At 40.1% G+C, this 20,810-nt stretch overlaps 1 protein-coding gene across 6 annotated transcripts in view; it reads left to right on the top strand.

Moving 5' to 3' along the window:
- TENM1 (teneurin transmembrane protein 1) overlaps positions 1 to 20,810 on the top strand; it is a 908,231-nt gene that overhangs the window by 783,113 nt on the left and 104,308 nt on the right. For 5 of the 6 annotated variants that reach the window (XM_027535180.1, XM_027535183.1, XM_027535184.1 and 2 more), the window contains 3 exons: positions 2,288 to 2,537; positions 11,048 to 11,068; positions 16,584 to 16,816. In XM_027535180.1, the coding sequence (XP_027390981.1) occupies positions 2,288 to 2,537; positions 11,048 to 11,068; positions 16,584 to 16,816 (504 nt within the window). The remainder of the gene's footprint in view (positions 1 to 2,287; positions 2,538 to 11,047; positions 11,069 to 16,583; positions 16,817 to 20,810) is intronic. The other variant, XM_027535182.1, reaches the window with a different exon arrangement.

Here is a 20,810-nt window from a genome sequence, read left to right on the forward strand (position 1 = left end):
GAGGAGATAGTGGGGGTTTAGTAATTAATTAGGGCTAGAGAATGAGGAAAAGAAGAGCCACAGTGGTGCCCATGTTCCCAACATGAGTAAATACATTCCTGGTGATACCACTCAGAAGATCAGCAGAGAACATAGGAGAAATAGCATAGTTTGCGGGGTGGAGCAGTACAGAAAAATAATGAGTTCAGTCTTTTTTTCTTTCTCTTCTTTTTTTTTAAATTAATTTATTTAATTGGAGGCTAATTACTTTACAATATTGTGATGGTTTTTGCCAATACATTGACATGAATCAGCCACAGGTATACATGTGTCCCCCATCCCAAACCCCCACCCACCTCCCTCCCCATCCCATCCCTCTGGGTGGTCCTAGTGCACTGGCTGTTTCATGCATTGAACTTAGACTGGTCATCTATTTCACATATGGTAATATACATGTTTCAATGCTATTCTCTCAAATCATCCCACCCTTGCCTTCTCTCACAGAGTCCAAAAGTCTGTTCTTTATATCTGTGTCTCTTTTGTTATCTTGCATATAGGGTCATCATTACGATCTTTCTAAATTCTGTATATATGCATTAATATACTGTACTGGTGTTCTTCCTTCTGACTTACTTCATTCTGTATAATAGGCTTCAGTTTCATCCACCTCATTAGAACTGATTCAAATGCATTCTTCTTAATAGCTGAGTAATATTCCACTGTGTATATGTACCACAGCTTTCTTATCCAGGTTTCTTATCCAGGACATCTAGGTTGCTTCCATGTCCTGGCGATTGTAAACAGTGCTGTGATGAAATTGGGGTACACATGTCTCTTTCAATTCTGATTTCCTCGGTGTGTATGCCCAGCAGTGGGATTGCTGGGTCGTATAGCAGATCTATTTCCAGTTTTTTAAGGAATCTCCACACTGTTCTCCTTAGTGGCTGTACTAGTTTGCATTCCCACCAACAGTGTAAGAGGGTTCCCTTTTCTCCACACTCTCTCCAGCATTTATTGTTTGTAGACTTTTGGATCGCAGCCATTCTGACAGGTGTGAGACGGTACCTCATTGTGGTTTTGATTTGCATTTCTTTTTTTTTTTTTTAAGGGTTCAATGTTCAGTTTCCTTTAATGACCCCCATGATTTGCATTTCTCTGATAATGAGTGATGTTGAGCACTTTTTCATGTGTTTGTTAGCCATCTTTATGTCTTCTTTGGATAAATGTCTGTTTAGTTCTTTGGCCCATTTTTTGATAGGGTCGTTTATTTTTCTGGTATTGAGCTGCAGGAGCTGCTTGTATATTTTTGAGATTAATTCTTTGTCAGTTGCTTCCTTTACTATTATTTTCTCCCACTCTGAAGGCTGTCTTTTCACCTTGTTTATAGTTTCCTTCATTGTGCCAGAGTTTTTAAGTTTAATTAGGTCCCGTTTGTTTATTTTTGCTTTCATTTCCATTACTCTGGGAGGTGGGTCATAGAGGATCTTGCTGTGATTTATGTCAGAGAGTGTTTTGCCTACTGAGTTCAGTCTTAAACTTGTTGAGTTTGGGGTACCAGTAGGACAGCCAAGTAAAGAAATGTAGTAGGAAATTGCATGTCAGGTGAGAACTCTGGACAGGAGAAAAGTTTCAACGTAGAGAGATGGGAGTTAAGTCATGAGAATGGATGAGATTTCCCAGAGAAAATGACTGCAGAGTACTTTCCAGCAGTTTCATAAGTCAGTATCTTTTATTTCCTGCACTGATGATAGTGAGATATGGTCCAAAAGAGGGGAACATTCAAGTTCTTTTCTCTTATCTTTGAAGTGCATTCTAGTAGTATGATTTCTTTTTACCAAAGTAGATTACCTTTCTGATTGTGTTCTGCTAGGTTAATATTAAAATTGACTGATCCTCCCTTTTCATAGTTGTATAGAGCAGGTGGTTTGAAGTCAGACAGATGTGCACCAGGCATCAGAAGAAAGTCAGAGATTGAAAACCAGCCACAGATGATTCACAGAGCCCAAAGTGAACAGGAAATCATTAAAAGTTTGTCATTAAACACTTTATTGAGGCATTTAGAATCAACATTAAAGGGACTGGGTATATTATCCCATTTCATAGATGGACAAACTGAGGCAAAGTGTTATGCTGCCATTTGTTGTAGCTGTGCAGTTAAATAAAAGCTGGGGTGATGTGCTTCGCTCTCAAGTTCTTTTATAGCAAGCCAACGCTCCTTCCTGCTTTGAACAATGAGAGAGAATGTAAAATATTGCTGAGAATATGGTGTGGTTATTTTTTAATTCTTTTTTTTCCCCCTTGGATCTAGGAATCATACATAAAGGGAATGGAGAAAATATGTTCATTTCCCAGCAGCCTCCAGTCATAGCAACCATCATGGGTAATGGACACCAACGGAGCGTAGCCTGCACCAACTGCAACGGCCCCGCCCACAACAACAAACTCTTCGCTCCCGTTGCCTTAGCTTCTGGCCCTGATGGTAGTGTGTATGTTGGTGACTTCAATTTTGTAAGGCGAATATTTCCCTCAGGAAACTCCGTTAGTATTTTGGAATTAAGGTAAGTCTCCTCTAATCTCTGTGTTTGCTTAGCGGATAAGGTAAAAACAAGAATGAGATAACAGGAACAGACAAGGCATTACATGAAGGAACAGAAAATGCAGTTGCCATATTGTAGTACCCAGCTGAGATGCAGGAATAGGGCCACAGACATAGGTCACCATGTCTACTCCCACTTGAAGAAACCTTTGAGCACTGCTTTGGAGAACCAGGAGGCGTTGACATGCCTGTATGTGTGGCCTTCCCTGAGTGCATTCCTGACGCTGATGTGGAGCTCCATTCTGTCACGTGCTCAGGTAAGTCACTCAACCCCTGCTCTGCCCACGACAAAGACTGATCAAAAATACATAGTATTGTTTCTAGCAGGTAGGTGTTGTCAGAGCCAAAAACTACATTTTCTAAGTTCTCCAGGTCCAGTCTTTTGAAGTGGTCTGTTCATCAAAAGGAAAATGGCCGCCTGTGTTTACACGACAGTTGAAGAAGGATTAGTTTTTTCATCCTTAAAAGCTCTGATCCATTGGAAAAAATGATTAAAGCATTCATCTTTAGACTTTCTCACACTGTTTTAGGAATATTCTTGAAGGACGAAGTATTTTGACACCATTTGAAAGGAATTCATACCTTTTGGCACTGTCGTTCATATTTTGGAGTTATACAGAAATAACAACTAAAGAGACTTCGACTTAATCATCTTTATTTCTCCCTTTCTAAGGATTATTGTTGTTGTTCAATTGCTCAGTTGTGTCTGACTCTTTGCAACCCCATAGACTGCAGCATGCAAGCTTTCTATGGCAAGATTTTCACCATCTCCTGGAGTTTGCTTAACTCATGTCCACTGAGTCAGTGATGCCATCTAACCACTTCATCCTCTGTCTTCCCCTTCTCCTCCTGCCTTCAATCTTTCCCAGCATCAGGGTCTTTTCAAATGAGTCGGCTCTTCACATCAGGTGGCCAAAGTATTGGAACGTCAGCTTCAGCATCAGTCCTTCCAATGAATATTCAGGTTTCTAAGGATATAAGGCACAAATATATGTCCCCTGGAGTCCTAGAAAAGGAAGACATCCTCTCCCATCCCAAGAGGGATAGACAGATCTGTTTCCCCTCTCCTGGGTAAACTAATAGAGCCTTCTCCTAATTGGTTGTGACAGTTTTATCCCTGACACATGCCTTCAGGACATGAGGCTGAAAATTTCCCTATGTTCCAGAAAAATTTCCCTATGTTCCCTATGTTTATACGGTGGTTGATGCCACCTTATAAACTCTTCCATAAAACAGTTCTTGCCTCAGGCATCACCTCATTGACCTGAAAAGTAGTGACCAAGAACAGTGACTGGGAGAATAGAGACAATGACGGAGCAATGTGTATGCATGGAGCACGGTCAGGACCAGTCAAATCACATGAAAAGTCTTGGGTCATTTTCGTTTAACACTTATGATCACATAAGAGTGGAAATTTGAATACATAAGGACATTCCTCAAAAGTTTTCAAATTCTCATGCTTTCCTTTGAAATCTACCTCCCTTTTCTCAGACTGAGTCTTTCATACCTAGTTAGAGAACTCTTCTAGTCCCAAACCCCCATCCATTTTTCACATTAATTCACTCCAGTTTTAATACATTTCTTAATTATAATTGCAAACGCTGTCATAGAGAAAAAAGCTGTTAAATCCCTTGACTGATAAAAAAATAGACTGTAAAATTAAGATTTTATAAAGATAAAGCACATCTACAGAGTCTAAAGAGGTACTAATTCATAGCACCCTGCCCTAATCAAATGTTCATGTACCTTGGGATGTCATACCTCACAGGGATTTGTCATTACAAGCAGTGTATCCCTTTGGGCACCTACTTACTGGAAAATCAATGAAGAAGGCCATGATGATTGTAGCCTGGATTTGAAAATGTTTTATACAACATTCTACATTGTCTTCAAAATCCTAGGGATGCTCTGTCTACATGATGCCAAACATAAATGGAGCACTGAACAATGCGTTCACCATCTGAATGTTTCCAGGCGTGCAGATATTGGCCCTTGCATAGAGACCTTGTCTGGCTGACCCCATATAGCCAACCCTATAAAACCTATGTAACTAGCTCCTATGTATCAATAGCTGCCTTCTCAGAGGAAAAAACCCATAGGATTATCTATAAAAACCAAAAATATTACTATAAAGAAAACCCAGCTAAATAGACTCCTTTCCCTTGTCATTTAAATGCAAATTTACCTGAGGTGGAGCAATTGTCATTCATTGAGAAGATTCTCTCTTGGTCAAGGGTCCTTAACAGTTCACAAATTTGCATTTTAGTCCAAAGTACCTATGACCTTCCTTTAACACAAAGTCATTTGAAGAATAAAATGGAATAACTTGGACCCTAACTGCAAAGTGATTTTCTCAGTATAAGGAAAATTTTGTTTTGGACAGAGTGAAGTAGTTTCCAATCCCTGTCACTGCCACAGCTCTTCAAAGGCACAGGCGAGCACACACCATGAGCTCACACACCTAGGCTTTCACTTAGCGTGAGTCTGCCTAGCTGGCTCTTCTGAGCTGACAGAAGTTCTTCCTAACATTTTTCTTTAAGTTCTCAGACCTTTTTGAGAACTTAAAGGTCTCAAAGAACTTATGGGCCTTCTCCCCCAGAAATAAACACATTCACACAAAACTCAGCTGTTACATATTTTCGTTCTCTCCCCATATCTCCACTCCCCACCTCCCACCCTAGCAACTTATCCCTGTGGATGAAGCCCTTTCATAGACTCATGGTTAAGATTCCCTGCATTTCTTTCAAGGAGAAAAACTTATTCTTCCTTCTCTACTCCCAACACTCTTGTGAATGGCCATCAGAGAAATAACCTGATGGAATATAAATATATAGACATGATCGTTTAGATGTAATTAACAGGTAACTCCCTATTTGATGATAGTCAAAACCATCAACCCAGTCTATGACAGCAAACATTATCTGTCATGTTTAATCAGAAACTAGTATAGTCCTTATTAGATTCACTTAAAAAAAAAGTATCCTAATCAGTAGTCTATTCTGTATACTTTGCATCTTTCACATATGATTGGTGAATTTATATATTTGCTTTATAACTTTTCCAAGTTTAAACTTTCTTGGGAGAAATAAGTTGACACAAGGTGGTTTTGCTAGCTTAATAACCATAATGTTCGTTGAATTCTACTTTATATATAGAGAGTTAATTTTGTACCAATTTTTGGTTGATGTTAAATCAATTAATTTAATCGCCCCCCCCAGCGCATATTAGTCATTTTATTTGGTTGAGTCATCTGTTTCCTTGGAAACACAGACTATATAGAGTCATTATGTCAATTGGTTGCATTTAAAACTGAGTGGAAGAGCAATATTGTCAATAAGTTATTACAGAAAAAAATAGAGAACATTCTAGATCTTCACTCTCTGTCAGGTTATTCATTGTATAATTTAACTACTCTGTTTTCTACTTTTGTATCTATAGAATTGTCAATTTAGTATTTGAGCATCCTCTTACATGTCTTATACAGTTTAACCTGTTTTAAGATCCACAAATGTGTAGTTATCTGCCCAGTGTTTGATGACATCTTGAGAGGACATAAAGCTTGCCCCTACTGGGTGCCCTTCTATATTTCCTTCTCTTTCATCTTCTTGTTCCATTTTGGGCCACATTGAACAATTCTAGATGCCCCTTGACATTTCAAAGACTGGCAGACTATAGATTTTTCCTCTCAGCTCCACTGATCCAAACTGTCCCCAATTGAGTTTCTTTCATCTGACCTCAAAAATAATTTCATTTTCATTGGTGGATGATCATTTATTTCCTCTAGCTGATCCCCCATTCGCTGAATGGGGAGGGTACAAAAAAGTCAGTTATGTCATTATTATTAGCAACATGCCGAGATCAACAAGGTTATTTCTTGTTATTTAAGCATACAGTATCCCTTTGCCTGTTTCCTGCAGATTTCATCTGCACATATACATCTCAGTGCTTCCTTCCAGTGGGAAATGAAGATACAATAATAAAGAAGGGAAGCTTATAAGATCATGCAATTAAACCTGCGGGAGTCTCAAAAATACATTCTGTGAAGTTTTTTTTTTAAGATAGATTTATGAGATAGCTTAGGTTTAGATATCCCTAGTGCTTTGCTTCTCATGTTAAAATTTTAAACACACATACACACACACATATTTCAGTAACTAAAAAGTGATATCACAGATTTATGAGCTTAGTGATAGAAGAGTCCATAGAGGTGTCTGGTAAAACGTAGTGTGCACTGCATCCCTGACGGTTGATCATCTTTACTTTGTTTATCCCTCTCAATAACAGAAAACTTACTTATCTCACCCAACAACCCACTGCATCTTTGGTATGCTGTGTTGAAAATTCTTCCTTATATTGAGCAAAAATCTGCCTTCATGAAACATCCACTCAGTAGTGGCAAATGTTTACATCTAAAGCACAGAAGCCACTTCCGTCATTTACCTGAGAAGCTTTCAGAAGTGTTAAGATAGATTATCATAGGTACCTGAACTTTCTCTTCTTCATTCTCAGCATCCCCAAATCTATCAGTTGTTTCTCATCAATTACGACTGTTTCATCTTCCTTTGATTATGACCTCAGAGTCATTTTTCAGTTTTCTAAAACTCACATGGGTTATTATATAAATAAAAACAGGAGACACCATATGAAGTGCTTTGTAAGAATTTAAATATGAGTATCCTCTTGCTCCCCTCTCATCTTCTAATTTCACAAATCTATTAAGCATAACTGGAAATGATTTATTCTTTGTAAAAACCTCATGCTGTATTGTTCAAGATGCCCTGATTCTCCAGATATTTGTTTTGTCCTTCACTTAAAAATGAAAAAAAAAAAAAAAAAAAAAGAGCCTACCAAATGCTTCTTGGTGCCTTGAGTAATTTGGACTTGACAAATGTCAATGTGACATGAAAATTTTCTCTTGAGATTTTACTGTTTCTTTCACAGTGACTAGTTAATATTTCCTACATTGTTGTTAGTGCTCAACTCCTGTCTTTTACTGGAGATTGGGTAGAACTTGAATAGCACCCATTTAGGGGCAGTTAGCATGATGAAGGACAGTAGAAGTTGTAGAGAGCTCTGCTGAAGGAACAAATGGAACACAGACTTTAAGGGCCCTGAAAATATCTGAAAAATGACCAAGAACCTTCCTCTCGTCAGCAACACTGGAGTTGCAAACAGAGAAACAGACTACATATAGATGAAATAGGTGGTTAGCTTTCCAGTTTAGTCTCATGTATTAGCATTGTCACCCAAAAGCTCCATTTACCTCACACCCAAAACATCTTTGCTGACCTTCCAAGGGGTCCAAATTGCCACCCTAAGAAATGCATTCCTCTGAGTTGAGACATTGGCTTTCCAAGAGTTCCCAACACGAGAACCTGTGTTGGAAAAACCCATCAAGCTAAAATCATCATTAATCACCAAGCATGGATTCGTTTGTCAGATTGATTTTCAAGCGAATGGCTAGCTGAAAGCAGGGCCCTAAACACAACACAGGAAAGTTGTGATAAGGCCAAGGGACAGAGAATGAGAAGGATAGTCTTAACTGAGAGTTTCCTGAAGTTGGAAGCTCTAAGAAGTGGCAGGAGTGGGAAGTCAGTCTTCAAAGGCAGACTCCCATGAGAAGATGAACACACAGGGAAGTCCGTTCTTTGATATCAGATATTTTCTGACTAAGGATAAGGGAAGAAGCTAAGAACAGCATGAAGAACAAGCAAAGTGCTGCAACCAGCACAGAGCAGGCCAAGCAAACTCTTGTGATGTCTGGTCATGAGCCAGAAACTCCAAAGTTGGCTTACCCCTTTTTCTCCATCCATGAAATGTACTAAAGAATGGGTCATACATCCTTACCAAAATGTACAAGGAATGGGTCATACATGATGCTAAATGAAAGAAGCCAGGCACAAAATACCACATATTATCTAATTCCGTGTATAAGAAATGTCAAGAATAAACAAATTCATAGAGACAAAAAGCAGATGAATGGTTGCCTGGGGCTGGAGAAATGGGGGAAATGGGAACTGACTGCTAATGGCTACAGGGTTTCTTCATAAGATGATTCAAATGTTCTGGAATCGGACGATGGCCAGGGTTGTACAACTCTATGAGTCTACTGGAAACTGCTGAATTGCACTTTCTCAAAGGGTGAAATTTTGTGGTATGTGAATTATAACTCAGTAAAAAGTTTTTAATTAAAAAAGAATAGCCCTTTTAATCTTGCAGGTCCTGAACAAAATCAAAGATCGACTTAAAGATCCTACCATCACAAGAATTTCTTGCTCTGAAAACATTTGCCCTTCCATACCTTTCTCCTCCAAACTCACGGCAAACTTCAAGTCCGTCAGTTGCCAGGTGGTGATGCCCACTGATGGGCCGTGCCTGTGAGGCGCTCACACACTGACACCTCAGCGTGCAGTCCATTGCCAGCTAGACAGCAAACCGACTTTGGTGGTGGCTCAATCCTGAATCTTTAACTAAAAGTAATTCTGAGACAGAACAAGGTCACACACTGGAAATAAATTCCGTCATTTTCTCTTCCTCCCTCTGAGATGTTAATGAGAGAAGCTGCTCTGCATAATATGGGACATCTTCCCAAATTCACGGTGACATTATTGGCACGATCAGAAGTGGCCACAAGAAAATCAAACCACCCCCTCTCCCCACTCCTTGCCATCACCTAAGAATTTCAAAACCTTTTGGAGCCACACACATGGTTCTGTACCGTGAGAGTCTGTGGCAGATGAAACCATGCTTTAATGTTCACAACTCAACTTCCTTCAAGAAGATCAACCATGTAACGGTGATTAGAGCCAGCCTTAAGCGCTTTCACCCTATGGTTCAGAAGCCACAAAAATAAGCAAGTGTCTGGAGACAAAGAAACTGAAAGAGGTTCAAACGCCTGAGGCCAGATTTCTAATCACATCACCTCACCCTTACTTTTTGATCTTTTGTGTCAACCCTGGGGATACCCAGGCTTTAGAGGTGGCCCCATGAAATAGAAGGGGCTTCCCTGATGGCTCAGTTGGTAAAAAGTCTGCCTACAGTGCAGGAGAGCCAGGTTCAATTCCTGGGTTGGGAAGATCCCCTGGAGGAGGGCATGGCAACTCACTCCAGTATTCTTGCCTGGAGAATTCCATGGACAGAGGAGCCTAGTGAGCTACAGTCCATGGGGTCACAAAGAGTCGGACACGGCTGGAGTGACTAACACATAAAATGGAAAAGTCAGTGGATTGTCACTGTAGCCCACCTAGTCAAATCCCAAAAGGATTTTCTTCAACAAGAGTTAAGTAGTTGCAGATGGCTTCAAAGGAAATCATTTTGTATCTTTTCTTCTTTGCTGATGTTCCAACTAATAAGAACATTTTCTAGTTTAGATAAAAAGATTTGTTATCTTCATGATTTTCAAAATGACCTAAGGGCCAGGTTTAAAAGCATTTTAAAACTGCAATGACTATATTTCACAGATGATTATAACCTTTTAATTCTGGGCAGATTGGACCCAAGGTCAGGCCTATACACAGACTGTGCTCCCTGGGCGAGAAGACCCATACCCCATCCCAGAGTAAGATACCCTAGGCAGTGCCCTGTGCCAAGCTGCTTACAGATCAGGGACCCCCGAAGCGTTCTGCTGTTTCTGACATGACAGTTCTGTTTTACCCACCCAGGTTGCTCCCTCAGAGCATGAGTAGCTGGCCAATACAAGGCTCTTGTAGTTTGATGTAAACAATGTTTTATTGAAACTTTCTTGATGCAGCAGTTTTGATGCCAGGTACATTCTATCATGGTTGAAGAAAAAAGTTTTATACTTTCAATTTGTTAAATTGTTTAATATTGCTAAATACTTGTGCTAATGTGCACAAGTGATGTCCCTATCTCACCTCTACAATCATATAAGTGGCTTAAGCTTGGGTTGGGGATGTCTCTTGTACATAGACTGGATAATGAAAGAGTTTGCATTTTGATAAAGTGGCTTTCAAGTTAGAGACTTGCATGATCAGACCCTTTGCAGTGGGTACTTCTTCAAAACTTAGCCCAGGGGTTCTTAAGCCTTATTCTGCCTCAGAATCACCAGCTGAGTTTGTTAAAAATGGAATTGTTGGGCCCCACTCCCACTTCCAGATTCTGATTTGGCATGACTGGGGAGAGCCCCCAGGAAACTGCACATGTGGCAAGAGCTCAGCTGCTTCCAATGAAAACAGTCCAGAGAGAACTTTTTGAAAAAAACTACCTTAGAGCTTTAGCCCAGGCACCAAGCTGGATGTTCAGTCATCTTGGCGCCATCTCAGGATAAGCAGCCAGGAGGGATTGGGTCCACTTTGGCTTACCCATCTGACTGAGTGATCCCTATGGAGTCCCTCTACTGACCACAAGCTGAGTTAGGAAGAGGTGTGTCTGGTTCAGTTTGGCTTGTTGGATGATACTGATGACTCTCTGTTTGCTTTTACTTGCTATTCGTGGATACCTTGTGCACCCTAGAAACAGAGATACCAGACATAGGTAAGCAAATCACATGGGTGGGTGCCTAATGCCCCTTCCTGCCTAAGACATCACCTCCTAATAATATGCTAATAGGGAAACTTTACTTCTTAAATAAGTTTAAAGGAATAATGTAAATGTTAACTTAGGAGTTATAACTCAGGTAAGTGTTTTCCAAAAGGAGAGCTCCACTAAGTGGAATTTGCTGGAGGATCAGAATGTACCAAAAAGAAAACATGATAAGAGAAAGTTGGCAGTTCAGTACTTCCCGGGAAAGCAAAGCCTCCAGCCTCATGGTGTTTTCTTAGGTGATATCACAAGTGAGTCTGTAAGTTCAAATAGATTTGATTTTGTGGACTCCCCTGGTGGCTCAGATGGTAAAGAATCCTCTTGCCAATGTAGGAGACAAGAGATGGGGGTTTGATCCCCAGATCAGGAAGACCCCCTGGAGGAGGGTATGGCAAAGTACTCCAGTATTATTGCCTGGGAGTCCCATGGATAGAGGAGTCCTGCAGGCTACAGTCCATGGAATCACAAAGAGTCAGACACGACTGAGCGACTAACACTTTCACCTCACTTTCACTTTCAAGTTGCAAGTAGAGAAAGAGACGGTGCAGCAGTCTTCCTACTTCCAGGAATTTAGTTGGCAAGTGTATTAAGAGAATGCCCATGATGACCTTCTTGAATAAGATTTCTCCATGTTCCCCTTATGCAACCTCATGGTTTCTGTTTTGCCCCATCAAAAAAAAAGATAATAAACTTTAAACTGACCATTTACTGACAATGGCATATAACTCTGAAATTAGTCATAAGTATGTCTATTCAACTTGTTAACACATTACACTTGTCAAAACTGTTCTAAGTTACCTGAAATTGCAAAGGAGAAAATTGAATTTGTTCACTTTCGAATGCCAATTGTCATCAAAATGGCAGTGATGGGGTTTGTCATTTGGAGTCCATTTGGGAGAGGCACTTCCCAAATGCCAGTGCACAAGATCAGCCTTGCTACTTTGGCATGACTGACTCCTTAAGCAAATTAAGTTGGTTATCAAATTGCTTGCTGGTAAAATGTTGCACCGTATTAATTATGAGCATTAATTGCCCATTTCACAATCTATGTGGTTTTAACTGGCATGAGTGAAGTGATATTTGCTAAGTGATCTTTGCTAAGTCTCCATGCAGGCATTGCTTGCATGGAAAACTAACCAGAAGATGACAATACCACTAAAGTTATAATCTTCACATATCTCAAATCGCAATATGTATTTAGACACAAGGGATTAGAACAAATTGGAATGTATTCCAGTGGTTTTTCTTTCTCAGGTTTGGCATGTTTCACAAAGTAGAAAGAAACCAATCTCAAAAGAGCTGAAGTGCACTTGGGAAATGGCATGAAATGGCAAGAAATTGCTTCTCAGTATAGGAGACCTTCCTGACTGTTGGCTGTCAAGAAAATAGCAATCAAATTTGAATTTGGTGCATTTGGGCTATTCCATTTTCTAAAGGCCAGTGCACAGAGTTTGAGAACAGCCTCGCAAAGCAACATAGTTAGAAGAAGATTGTAACACTGAATTTTTTTTTGTCACTTTCAGAACAAGAGTATTCTGAAGGTATTTATTTTGCACACTCAGTTACATACAATCTAATCTAATATTGGTCCAAGCACAGACTTGTTAGTGACCCTGGGTGAGCTTTCTATGTGCCTGGGTTTCCTCAGTTGAGATTTGAGAAGAATGATAATTCCAAGTTCCCTCACAGGCACTTTGAGGATATTCAATAATAAATGAATGTAATGCATTCCAAAGTGTTTTTGTACAAATAACATTTCTCTTGGAAAAATAGCCTATGGACTTTCCCTAAACAAAACATGATTAATCTGGTTCAGTTGAAACTTCCACAAGCTGGCTACCAAAGTATTGAAGGTTGTTTTGAGGAGGGGTGTGACCCCTTCTTTATTCTAGAAAGATCTAAGGGCACTGGAAAATTTTTATTCTGAAGGCAAAAAGTACAACTAAATATGTGAAAACTTTTACTCAAACCCATATTTAAGCAGTCTTTGCTACAGAGATGCTTTGTCTCGTATGACTGCCAAAGCAATACTGGAATCTGTCGGGCCCTTCACGGTTTATTTACAGCAGCTGGCATGGTAATTCCAGGGTTGAGGATGTCCCTGGAATCTACCGGACTCTCTTATTTGATGAAGGTAAGTAGAAAAAAATCAAGTATTCCAATTGGATTTGATTTTTTTCCAATTAAAACTATAAACTGGATCTCAAGTCAGTATTTGCCAGCCTTACTATCATTAACATAAATATGCTTAGAGGGCAAATGGCAATTACAAATACAATCAGGAACATGCCAGTCTTTTTTTTTTTTTTTTACTCTTAACAGCTCTGGGTTTTATTTACAGTTTAATGCCAGTCTTTAAGAGCATCTTAATTAGTCTAATGACCCTCTCCCGTCCATTTTGCTTGGCTAAGTAGCCAAGGCCTGAACTCCTCTATGTCTTAGTTAGATTCATGTCCTACAGTTTAGTTCAGCACTTACTGAGCATCAGCCCTGTCAGACCCTCTGTTGGCACTGAGGTAGAAAGGTAAGGTTCCTGCCTGCAAAGAGTTCACAGAGTAGTTGAGACAGCAAGGTGTGGAGGGGAAAAAATAGTGCTTACACCCAGTATTCAGATCTTACTCTCTAATACCATTTTTCAATAAAAGGACTAGGGATACTTGGAAAAACGATTCATTCTGGTGCCAGGGCAGGTATCATACAAGATGAGCCTGGAGCATCATGTAGTTCCAGAAAGGAAGGACGTGCTCAAAAAACAAACAAAGCACACCCGCACTGATGGCGGTGGATGAGGGGCACACGAGCCAACAGAAAGAGCTCCCAGGGGGTAAAGCTGCGACAATTTGAGCAACAAAATAAAGTAGTATTGGATTTAATGCAAAATATAAAGCAAATATCCATGAGTCCATATTGATATGAAAAAAAATGGTTGAGTTCATAAATAAATGGAGAAGAAAACATAAAGTTGTCATGCAGAAGAACTCCAAATAATTTATATAGATACTCGACCCTCAAGGAGGTACACTCCCTACTCTTTAAGTGTTGTCTTGGCAGAGTAACTTCCTCCAAAGAATACAGTGTGGAAAATAAGACAGAAAGAGTTAACTTACAGAGGACAAACCCAACAAACACTACCTCAGTCAGGTGATTGAGGTCAACATTAACAGTGATAAGCCATGTTGATATTATGTACCCTTGATTTGATTTGATGAGAATGGCACTTTACCCCTGTGGTCTTCCTTCCCTGTCTAACTGTGAGAAAAAAAAATCAGACACATTCCAATAGGAGCATCCTACAAAATACCTGACCAGTACTCCTTAAAACTGTTAAGGTCATCAAAACCCAGCAAACTCTGAGAAACTGTCACAGCCCTGTGGAGCCTAAGGAGACTGGAAGGCTAAATATAATTTGGTATCCTAGATGGAATCCTGAAACAGAAAAGGGATATTAAGTAAAAACTAAGTAAATCTGAATAAAATATGAACTTCAGTTAATAATTTTAAAAAATAATGCTAATACCATGTCATGGGTGCTGCTAGGTAATGTGTTCCTCCTATCTGCTCATTTCTCTCCTTTCTACTTCTGTTGTAACACTCCTATTTACAAGTCATAGCCTATTTACTGATCTGACTCCCCCACGAGACTGTGAGTTTCATGAAGAAAAGGGCTTTGCTGTGCACACAAGTAGGTCTCCCGACCATAGCACAGTTCCTTGGCACATTGTTTGCACTTAGTAAATATTTTTTAATGACTCCACGAACAAATACAAACATAGAAATAGTACCAAGGAAGGAATGCAGGTGAGAGATGGCAGAACCCTGGACTGCGGACAGTGGAGATAAAGACAAGTGGGCAGATTGGAGACGAGTTTAGGAGGTAGAATTTTTTTTCTTTAATGTTGTTTTACTGGATATGGGGAATGGCGGAAAGAAGGAGTAGTAAAGAATGGCTGCCAGTTTCCGATTTAGGCTACCAGGTGTGAGGCGGAGTGCTGTGCAGTGAGCACACTAGAAATGAGACAGGGTAGCTCTTGTCCAACCTCTCATGGTTTATTAGGGGATACAAATACATTTTTTTTAAGTTAATATGACATGTGATCACCCAGAATAGAGGTAAGCATAGGCAAATAACTGAGCCTAGAGATTTAGGGTAAGCTTTCTTCAGAAGATAATGCCTGTATAAAACCTTAAAAGGCATACAAGAATTAATTACTTAGTAAATAAAGGAATGTGCCCCATACCAAGGAATATTTAAAAGTCTGTAGAGTTTTTAAAGATGGGAAGCAAATGATCAGATTAACTCTGGAGGCAAGATGGGGAAAAATGGATTTAAGGTTTCAAAAACACCTCCTATGGGCAGGGCTGTGGAAAATATTGCAGGCCAGAGATGATGAAGGTTAAAACTAATGTAATGGCAGGAGGGATAGAAGAAAAGTTCTGAAAGTTCATTTGCAGGCACAATTACATGTGGAGAGAAAGGGGGAGAGTAAGGGTTAGACCTCAAGGTTTAGAGCTTAGATGATGTCAGCAGTACATGACCCTTAAGTTCAAGCAAAATGTCCCCCAAACCAAAACTCCTGCAGTGATAGGAAAAATGAAATTAGGAAGATCAAAACTAGTGAATGAGCTCAGCCACATATGCAGATAAAAATAATACAAGGTCCCGTGTAAATATATAATTGAAGAATTTCAGGAATACCAAAATCCAGTCAAGGTAACTTGTCACCTTTAGGAGGTATGGATGATTGTGATTACAACCAAAAGAAAGGTCAAATGTAATCACTTGTATTATGTCCTGAAAGAAGAAGATGTGGATTCAAGAAATATGGTAGTCAGCTAAAAAACAAAAAAGTGAAAAACAAGGAAGCTTGGAAAGGAGAAGTTTGGCACAATGTATCTGCAGCACAGCTCAACCTAAGCCACGCTCGTCACAGTTTATGGATGCCTTTCAGTTTCCAACAGGACCCCAGGAGGACAGTAGGGACCCCGAGTGAGGTAGGAAGCTCAGAAGACAAGAAGTAGGTTTGTGAAGGATGGGGAATTCAGGAAGAGAATAACTAACTTCGGTTTTGGATTTTGAGGTGACTGGGGAGTTTCTGTTTGGGGTGCCTGAGATATCCAGGCAGTAATCTAGTAGGTAATTGGAGAACTGGGTGGGGGGAGTAGAAAAGGTATGTATGAGAAAACAGATCTCCTGGGATTTTCTCTCCTCTGCATCTTTCTCTACCCTCAAACGGATGGTACTGGGATATCAGATCATTACAGGTTAGCAGTACACACTGAATTTTTTTTAATCCCAGACCCATTACTAGAAAAACAAAGAGGTGTCTATCTCCTCAGTACATAAGAAGGAAGATACATTAATACTTTCACCTCTGAAGAGAGTTTTCCACTTGTGACAAAAGGCAGAGCCCAGGGAGTGTAGGCTGAACAAATTACTTTAAATAACTTTCTTTTTCTCTTCTCTTAGCACAAGCCCTGCTCACAAATACTATCTGGCTATGGACCCAATGTCTGAATCACTTTATCTATCAGACACCAATACCCGAAAAGTCTACAAGCTGAAATCTCTTGTGGAAACAAAAGATTTGTCCAAGAATTTTGAAGTGGTGGCAGGGACTGGTGATCAGTGCCTGCCCTTTGACCAGAGCCACTGTGGAGATGGCGGAAGAGCCTCAGAAGCTTCCCTGAATAGCCCACGAGGTAAGAAAAATTCCTTGGTCATCTAAAGGTTTCATTTGACTTCACAGATCCCTAAGACTGTTGTCCCAGTGTGGTCCATCCATCCCAATATACTGTACCTCTGACAGACGTCATCTCTGAAGTCTGTATGGGAAGATAGGCACTGCTGCTGCTGCTGCTAAGTTGCTTCAGTTGTGTCCGACTCTGTGCGACCCCATAGACAGCAGCCCACCAGGCTCCCCCGTCCCTGGGATTCTCCAGGCAAGAATACTGGAGTGGGTTGTCATTTCCTTCTCCAATGCATGAAAGTGAAAAGTGAAAGTGAAGTCGCTCAGTTGTGTCCAGCTCTTAGCGACCCCATGGACTGCAGCCTACCAGGCTCCTCCGTCCATGGGATTTTCCAGGCAAGAGTACTGGAGTGGGGTGCCATTGCCTTCTCCGGAAGATAGGCACACCCAGGACTAATTTTTAGCCGATATGCATTGGGATAGTCATAACTATTAGGAACATATTGGAATGCCTCTTTTCTGGTTGATAAATAATTATTGCCCAGGACCCTCTGCCTCCTGGACACCCCAGCCCATGATCTCCTTCTTGGAATCTCCCAACAGTCCAACAACTAAAGGGTTAACTCCTGGCCCAGCAAAGGGCCCCCAGGAGGATGGCTTTAGCACTGTGGCCTGCACTGGTTAGGGGTCAAATCTGTGCCACATTCTGCCACTTTCAAATATATTGAGTATCTCATAGACTTGAGACATTCCTGCCTTTTGCTTAACAATCACCAACCTTTAATGAACCTTTCTTCCATTAACTTATCTAAATCATTGTTGAAGTGAAAGTGAAAGGGTTAGTCACTCAGTCGTGTCTTAATTCCTCTGTTCATGGATTATCCAGGCAAGAATACTGGAGTGGGTTGCCATTCCCTTTTCCAGGGGATCTTCCCAACCCAGCAGCTGAGCCCAGGTCTGCCACATTGCAGGCAGATTCTTTACCACCTGAGCCACTGGGGAAATCATCCTTGAAGCTATATACTTACATTTTAAATTTATATCACCCATAGTATGCATGTGTGCAGGCTAAGTTGTTTCAGTCGTGTCCAACTCTTTGCCACCCTATGGACTGTAGCCTGCCAGGCCCCTCTGTCCATGGGATTCTCCAGGCAAGACTACTGGAGTGAGTTGCCATGCCCTCCTCCAGGATCTTCCCAATCCAGGGATCAAATCCACGTCTCTTATATCTCCTGCATTAGTAGGCAGATTCTTTACCACCAGCATCACCTGGGAAGCCCCACCCCTGGGAAGCCCCACCCCTAGTATCCTAGTATAACAAATTCCTTTTTTTTCTTTTGCCTTCTGTGAGAGCTCAGACTTAATTTTATTTGTCCTAAATTTAACTTCCCAATATTCAAGGGTCAACCCTCGATTCTGTTGCCTGAAATTTTTAAATAAATCTATGTTCTCCTAGTCAGCTTCATGATTTTATAGACTTGGATCATATTCCCATCTTAGGCTACTAAGCTGAAGGATAGTCAGCTGTTAACTCTGTCGCCATATATAATCCACCCTATCTCCTTCATTATTTAATCATTCTCTCTTCCTTCTCCAAGAAACTTTTATGAAGTATTCATTGTAGTGAGTTTTAAGAACCCAACATGGTTTTTTTTTTTAACTATTACACAAATAATATACAATTGTTGCAGAAAAATCAGAAAATAGAGAACACAAAAAAATGTTTTTAACTAAAGTTACCCATAATCCTACCACATCTACAAAACCACTGTCAACATTTTTATCCTTCTAGACTTTTTTTCTGTGCATATCATATATTTTATTCTCTAATAATAGAATCATAGAATGCTGTTCTATAATCTGCTTTTCGTACTTAACGTATTATGAACACCTTTCCATGCCAAAAAATATAGTGAGGTCAATGTGTTTAATTCATTAGATGGTCAGTTACTGTTTCAAATATTAAGAGGTTACTCTTTAGCTATTTGACATTTGCCATATGGGGATTAAATTTCAACTCCAATCAGAGTTTAAAGGCTTCCCTTTCTTCAAGGCCATATTCAAGGCCTGTGTCTTTCTTAAAGCCCCTCTGGCTAACCAACCCATTAAATCTGAATTTCTTTAACAGTGTCTACACTACCCAATTAGCACCTAGTTATATTTTGCCTTCTTTTGCTTTCCAATTCTTTCATGAATGGGAGGCTTGAGATGAGAAACTATATTTCTTTTGACTCTTCCCCACCTCCCCAGCAAAATCTTGCACAGTATGAAATCTACTACACAGGTTTCTTGTGTAATTGATAAATTAGGTCTTATCCATACCCAAGTACTCCTAAAAGGAATTTCAGTAGCACTGAAAGGAAATGATGTTTTCTCCCTAAGGGAACATAAGCGCCCCCACCCATAAGTATCGTGGTAAAGTGTTTGGGAATGTTTCTTTTCTCTTGTGCCTGTACTTGTTTCTTACATATAGTAGGTCTGCAATAAACGTTTGATGAGTGAATGCTTAACTCAGGTGCAACTATAATTAGCTCATCTTTCAAGGAAAGACATCAGGTTGGAGTTCCACCTTATGCACAGGTTTAAAACTCTTGCAGGTATTTTAAGGATTTCTGCATAAGAAATAGGGAGGAATCAACCTTGTATTGTGCCTGAAATTGACATCCTCCTGAGTGGCTGCTAGTATGAAAACCACTCATCTCACCTACCACATTCAACCTGCCACATAGAGAATGAATATCAGCTTTTCCAAATAAAGCAAATAATTGGTTCCTGCAGCTTTTTTTTTCTTTTTGCTCAAAAAGCAGCAATAATAGAGTCCTGATGAGCAGGATTTACATGAACTCTGGAAGCATCAGTAATGAGAGTGCCAAAATGTATGTGTCTATTAAAGTTAATATTTAAGTTTTTCTTCTGGTCATAGCTAGTAGCACATTTTTCTTTGGCTTGATTTACTCAACCTTCTATCCAAGCGTGGCCTTTACAATAATGTGGTACACTTTATTCATCCCAAAGCAGTAAGGGGCCCTAAGAACAGCTGGCCCAGGTTTCAGACATCTGAATGTCTAATCCGTCCAACACAGCTTTCACATAATGTACTGAAGCTGCTGTTGGCAACATCTGCTCTAATCCAGTGAGTGAAGGAGGATGCTTAAAGGAGGGGTACAAGTGGCTCACACTAAGTGTCCATCACATCTCCTTCCATCATGTTCACAGTGGATGAGGACCCTGTTAGTGATCTTCAAAATCACTTTGATGACAAAACCTATGTCCAGGCGTCAGTTGCTCTGAAAATGCTGGTCAGAACACTTCAGTGCCTAGTTAGGGCACCTATCTCCACGCTGAATCTAGACAGCACTTACCCTTGGCAGTGAGTCAGAAGTGAGAGTCTCATTATATGGAATGCTGCAGGGCAATTTCATAGACTTCCATAGAAGGAAAAATCCTGCAAGAAGTCGTTAAGGCACCATGTGCAAACTGAGAGGAGAGTATTGCTAATTGCTAATTATGTCTTTGAGGTTCTCCTGCAGGTCCTTTCTCTCTCAAAAAAGCCCAATTTGTTTGTGTTTTTTTTTTTTTGGCTTTACAGCTACCATGCACATCAGCTCCTTCATCCTTCCCCCTTAGAAGACAGCAAATGTTTAATGGATTTCTTTAAGGAGAGGTTTGATTTTTCTCTCCACCTAGAAGCTAATAAAGAAAAGCTGTAGATCAGTAGAAAATGGAAATGTACATCTAGGGAGTACCATTTCTAGGTTAGGAAAGAGAGCTCCCTCTAAGACTTTAACAAGCAACATATTGCAATTACAGGCAGGCTCTCCAACATGTCCTTAATTATGCAAGGTAAGTCAAATAAATGTTAATCTGCAAGACAGCTAATTTATTTGCTGAATCTATTCTAAATATAGGATGAAATAACATTTTCTTTTGAGATCATTTGTCCTAACGTTGGAATAGATCATCCAATCGGATTAAAACCAGTCAGCAAAAGGCGAAAGGTCAAAAGC

The sequence above is a fragment of the Bos indicus x Bos taurus genome, chromosome X (genome assembly GCF_003369695.1).
Source record: "Bos indicus x Bos taurus breed Angus x Brahman F1 hybrid chromosome X, Bos_hybrid_MaternalHap_v2.0, whole genome shotgun sequence".
Classification (NCBI taxonomy): domain Eukaryota; kingdom Metazoa; phylum Chordata; class Mammalia; order Artiodactyla; family Bovidae; genus Bos; species Bos indicus x Bos taurus.